Here is a 6,056-nt window from a genome sequence, read left to right on the forward strand (position 1 = left end):
CCAACTCAGATTCAAGGTGGCACCTGAGGTCCGTTGCCCATCCAGCTTACAGCTATGGGTAAGGTTGGATCATAGGTGGTAGGAAGACTCTTTTCTGCATTAGGAATGCAATAGCTTATTGGAACTGTTGTTTGACTTTTCCCCAGGGATCCAAAGAGCTCTGGTTTTCATTATACTTTGCAGTAGCGGGTGGTGATAATATGGGGATAGTTGTAGTTCTCCACACAAACATCTTGGGAAAACAAGTAGTTCTATCTTCTCTAATTTGACTTAAAGGATATTGTCTCCTTCTGGGCCTAATTCCAATAACGGCTGTGGAGGGCTTATTTTTAAAGCATCAAGAGGCCCTCCTTGGGGGAAAGTAAGTGAGGTTACTCAAAGTACTGAACCTGTGGCAAAAATGGCTGTGCTTTTTACCCCTTTTGTGAGGGAATGGTCTTCCTCAAAATAAAAAGCCTTTCTGAGTCTTGGGCCTCATCTGATCCTCAGATTCAGCCTTCAGCTTTTACAGGGTTTTCTTCCCATCATTTGCTAAATTCCACCCATAGCCCCCTTTTGTTCCTACTGTTGACATCTCCAAATTTATTTCAGTGGCTCAGAGTTTTTCCTCTTTGCCCTGGGCCTGTTCCTGCCTCAGGTCTCTCTACCCGAGTGAATGGGTTTAAGGAAGACTTCAGTTTGCTAAAGATGAGATTCCTCCCTCTTTGAGATCAGGTAAATTTTAAAGAGATTTAGAGAGAAGGAAGGTGTTTCAGGAGGTGAGCAGCTTTGAGGCTAATAGTTGAGATACCATTCCATGTGATTACAGAGCAAAATTGCATTTATCTGGGCTCTGCGGTTTCGCCTTAGCTCCGCAAGCCATCAGCATAGTCAGGTACTGAGTTTGTCACCAGCAAGGCTTTTAGGCCCCCGTGTGTTACTACACTTGGAGGTGTTCTAAGAGAAGCTTCCTCTGACACCAGCCTTAGAATTCGGTGCCTTCAAGCACCGTCCCCATCCCCTGGCTTCTCGGCATTGATGTTCATATGGTCCCCAGTAACTCTTCTTTTAGCTTGCTTTCTGTTTTTCTTTGGGACATAAGCCATGGCATTGGAAATTTCCGGTAGAAGGTGACTGGTGAATCCCACAAAGATGCTACTCAAAGGAAAGTGTAAGACTTGTACAGTCTTTTCACAGAACGACAAACCCAGAGCTAGACGGACAGGTGTCAGTTATCGGAGAGAGAACATTTGATTGTGGCTTGCCTTGCTCTTCCTTTTAGGGACTTCACATTCTTTTATTGTTTTTTTGTTTTTTCAGAAATTCCTTCTAGCTCATCTTTGCATGGTTAGTATCAAGAAAAGTTCAAATGATCTTTTACTAAGGGAGGACACACCCCAGCCTCTGGGAGCATCTCCAGCAGATTCACGTGACTTCATCCAAGCAATGAAAAAAAATCCATTGCTGTCAAGTTGGTTCCGACTCATAGCGACCCTATAGGAGCAGCTGGTGGATTTGAACTGCCAGCCTTCTGTTTAGCAGCCTTGCTCTTAACCACGGTGCCACCAGGGCTCCTCCAGGCAATGAATGTTGACTAATCAGGTTTCTAAAGGGTGTTCTTCTCAAGGCCAATACCAGGGAGGCTGTAACACTTGCTTATGATGCTTCCGCCTTGAGCTCCTGTAGCTTCTCCTCTCTCTGTTCTCAGATATGGCTGTTCCTGCCTAATTTCCTTGTTTGGGCCCCCACACTGACCTCGCATTACAGTCTTGGTATATCCCAGGGTATCTCAACAGCAGTACCATTGACGTCTTTGCCTGGGGCGGGGGGCTGCCCTGTGCATTGCAGGACGTTTAACAGCATCCCCAGCTTCTAGATGCCAACAGCACCTCTGACCCAAGTCATAGAAACCAAAGATGTCATCAGACATTGCCACCTGTCCCTTGGGGGGCAAAATCACCCCTGGTTGAGAACCACTGGTATATATCCAAAGAAGGGCAGTTTCTTTAGCTGTTGCTATCATTACAGCAGTATGTGAATGTGGTGCCCTGGTGGCAGTGGCTCCTGTTTGCTTATTTGTCTTTTTAACTGGTGAATCAAGCACAGACTCCTGCTTAATTCCTGGGAAGAAGCAGAGTGTCTTTATTTATTCCTCAAAGAGACTTTTGGTTCAGAATGGCCTGTGCATGTGGGTGATGTGAATTGCAGAAGTTCGCCTGTGTTGACCTTTGCTTTGAATCCCTTCATGCCCGTGGAAAGGTAGAATATTGGAGCAAAAGCTTTGCTATCCCACAGGTGGGAGGCAGGACCAGTGTGATGAGAAGGCCTAATAGTCTGTATATCCCCCCACCTCATTTCCCCCAGTGCACACAGACCTACCAGTCACTGCTGTCGCAAACCTCCTTGGTTACAAATGGGTAGTTGCTTATTAAAATGAAAAGAACCTTGGAAAGGAAAGCTATCGGTCTCAAAGACCTTACTTTGAATTTATGTCATGCTTTCCACCTCAACATGTACTCAGAATCAAGTTTTATTTGACGGTAAGAGGGTGGAACTCGATTCTCAAGCAAACCTTATGGAAGATAGGAGAGGGGTGTGAAAAAGGAGGTGAGAAAGTCCAGGCCCCAGAACCACCCCTGGCCTCGTATAAGGAACGTGAGCGTGTGGTGAGCTCTCACCACGTGCTGGGTCCTGTGCAGAACACGGCATTTAACCTTCACAACAGCCTGGGAAGGGAGGTATGATCATTCTCCCCGTTTTACAGATGAGGAAGTTCACGGTTCACCTAGAGGTGTCCCCTGTTAAAAATCCAGGCATGCCTGGTTAGTTGAAAACTTACACTAACTCAGAATTGCTTCATGTTACCCCTATGGTACGGCAGTTGTTGTGTGCCGTCGAGTTGATTCCGACCCCTAACAACCTTATAAGACAGGGTAGAACTGCCCCATCGAGTTTCCTAGGCAGTAATCTTTACGGGAGTAGATCGCCAGGTCTTTTCTCCCGTAGAGCCGCTGGTGGGTTCAAACTGCTGAGCTTTCAGTTAGCAGCCTGATGCTTCACCATTACGCTCCTTCTGTGGTACTACCGGCTGATAGAAGGGTGGTAATTTGCAACATGTTGACAATAATTGTGTCACTGGCGACATTCCTAACACACCCTGGTTCAGAATCTCCCTCTCATCCCAGGGACTTAGCATGCCACGACCCTTCAGGGTGGCTGGGAAAAGTAAGGAGGACACCATTGTCCTACATTCGAGGTTGGGCTCCCAAATGCTGCTAAAGCTGCTATGATTCTCGGGGACCCTAAGAAGGCAGCTTTGCCTGCAGCCTCCATCTGCAGAGTGTTCTTGCGGATGCTGGAGAAAAGAAGTATCCAAGACAGACAGCAGTCTTTGCTGGTCTCCCATTGTCCCCCAAGGCACCAGTGCAAACCTCCCCCAGCCCGAGACCACCCTGAAAATGAACTCCCAGTCAACCTGTCTGGCAGCTGACCAGATAGACCTAGACATGTTTGAATTCCAGCTGGGTCCAAAAGAGAATCTCCCAACCTTGCCACCATGCTTACCCCATACTTGATTAAAGATTAATTTGGAGGCCAAGGTTTCTAGAATATCCCAGTTGGAATGCAAAAATAGCATAGCCTTTACTGTATTTACTGTAACCGATATTGTGACAAAGAACCAGATGTAGAGCAATGACTTCAACCTCCCAGTTCTGGAGTAGCTGCTTCCAGTCCCAAGCAACATACTGGCGTTTTCAAAATGGAACCGTGCCTGATGGCCACATGAATGGGGCATGGTGTTCATACCTCTGTGGGCTCCGTAAGGTGAGGGAAATCAAAGAGGCTGTCTCCTCATTGCCACTTTATTGCCAACAGTGCATATTTCCACCTGTACTCTCAGTTCCGTGAGTATTTGAAGACTGATGATTAAGTAACTCTCTGTTATTGTTTGCTGTGCCAGGTTTTTGAACCCAGTAGGTCTGCAAGTCTTCCAAAATTCTTTCTGCCTCACCAGCCCCTGTTTCCCCCAAAGGGCTACCCAGAGAGCTGCTCCCCATGCCTTGTGTCATTAACTGACCTTCCTTCTTTGTCTTTTCTCCACAGTGTGGCAAAGGAGCAGAAAACTTTGACAAGTTCTTCACGCGAGGGCAGCCTGTCTTAACGCCGCCTGACCAGCTGGTCATTGCTAATATAGATCAGTCTGATTTTGAAGGGTTCTCATATGTCAACCCCCAGTTTATGCACCCCATCTTACAGAGCGCAGTATGAAACTCACCAACCAGAACAAAAGCCTCCCCAGCCCCCAGCCCCACAAGCAGTGGGAAATGACCCTTAACCCTAAAATTTTAAGGCCATGGCCTTTTTCTTGTTCCAGATGGAGGCCTGAAAATTCTAGGGTTATTATTAGTCCAAATGTGATCAACTGTTCAGGGTTTCTCTGTTACAACCAAGGAGCATTATCTTAGCGGAAGATGACGTATTGTCCAATGTCCAGTTTAATTATGTAGACGTCGCATCTGGCTGTAGGTTAACCCTTCCTAGAAGGCAAACAGACTCTTGCCCCTTTTTTGGTATGATTTGGTGTGTTCTCCATACCCTCTGTCTATTTTCATCATTGGGATTCCCCCTCTGCAGATGTTTAAGTGAACCTGTCACACTCTCGGGGGCTGGAAGCATCTCCACCTAAGACATCTTTCGAATGAAAGAGCGGGGAACCCGGAGAGTGAGCAAGGAGGGGCCAGGGGTGGGGGAGAGGCTTCAGAATAGCTGCTGCTCTGTCATCTGCCTCAGTGGAGACAACCCCTGGAATCCAGGTCTCGGAGGGGGGATCTAGTCTCAATGGCAAGTCAGGGCCAGCTCACTGTTCCCAAAATTGATGTGTAGTAACCCAAACCTAGCCCAACGGTTACCAGTTTAAGAAAAGAAAAACAAATTTAGGTGAACATTCAGCAACTCTGTCGTCTTGTCCCCTGCTTAGTTGATAACTAGCTTGATACTTATATTTCTTTTTAAGAGGCCAAATCTTCTAAGGACTTTGCTAAATGAGCATGTGAAATCATTTCAGATCAAGGATAAACCAGCGTGTATGTATGTTCATTTTAATCTCTAGGAGATTACTCCATGACCCAGGGTGCCATCAGTAACCACACCACTACTCAAGAGTGTTGTCAGCCAACCCCACACACAATGGTATTTTGCTACCTGCGTTGTTACCCTCCATCAGACGCTGAAGTGTACGCCCCGTCCCCTTTTGTACTTATTTATTTAAAATAGGCTGCAGTGTCGTTTACACAAGTACTATGTACAGTAACTTAATCAAGTGTTGACTCTAGCCTCCACCCCTCCTGATTGCTTTTCCTCCCTTCTCCAGCCCTTGACGTCCACTAGGGATAACCAACAATACGGTTCTGTGTCCCTTTTCCAGTTCATGTTGAATGACACACCTGGAGCTGTAGAATCAGGAAAGCAGGATGCACATCAGCTCACAAACATTATGTTGCTAGAAGGATTTTAATATGTTTTGCAAATGCATCATGCAATGAATTTTGCATGTTTACGATAAATTTTAATAAGAGGTGAATCTATATTGATATAATCGTATCAAGTATAAAGAGAGTATTATAATAATTTTATAAGACACCATCGTGCTATATTTGTGAAGGTTCTTGTTTCTAAATTGCTTTTATGACTAAGTTTTAGGTTAATTCTTTGCTGCTGTGTTCCCTCCCCACCCCCACCCCCACCCCATGCTTAACCCTGCACATTGGTTCTATATCAGATAAATTTTTTTTTAATGTAGATCTAATTTCAGAAATGTATGGCTACTTTACATGACTCAATTAGGCTTTCACTATACATATGTATACATATATATTTGATTCTACCCACAAACAGAACTTTTGTTTGGGCAGACTATTTTTTAGATAAGACTCTCTCTTAGCTTCTTAATGTCATCTTCTGTTCTGACTCCGATGCTACTCTTCCAACTTGAAGACATTCTTGATTCCACTGTCCCCAGTGTGTCTGTGCAGATGTGGTGTTGTCATGGCACCCGGGCCGAACTTTGTTTTTTTGTT

The 6,056-nt window shown here is 45.5% G+C and overlaps 1 protein-coding gene across 1 annotated transcript in view; it reads left to right on the forward strand.

Moving 5' to 3' along the window:
- The window catches only part of PRKCA (protein kinase C alpha), a 490,096-nt gene extending 484,261 nt beyond the window's left edge, over positions 1-5,835 (forward strand). Inside the window, exon 17 of the mRNA XM_003417295.4 lies at positions 4,084-5,835. Within this exon, the coding sequence (XP_003417343.1) occupies positions 4,084-4,248 (165 nt within the window). The 3' untranslated portion in view covers positions 4,249-5,835. The remainder of the gene's footprint in view (positions 1-4,083) is intronic.
- The last annotated feature ends 221 nt before the right edge of the window (positions 5,836-6,056 follow it).

The sequence above is a fragment of the Loxodonta africana genome, chromosome 18 (assembly GCF_030014295.1).
Source record: "Loxodonta africana isolate mLoxAfr1 chromosome 18, mLoxAfr1.hap2, whole genome shotgun sequence".
In the NCBI taxonomy this organism is placed as follows: domain Eukaryota; kingdom Metazoa; phylum Chordata; class Mammalia; order Proboscidea; family Elephantidae; genus Loxodonta; species Loxodonta africana.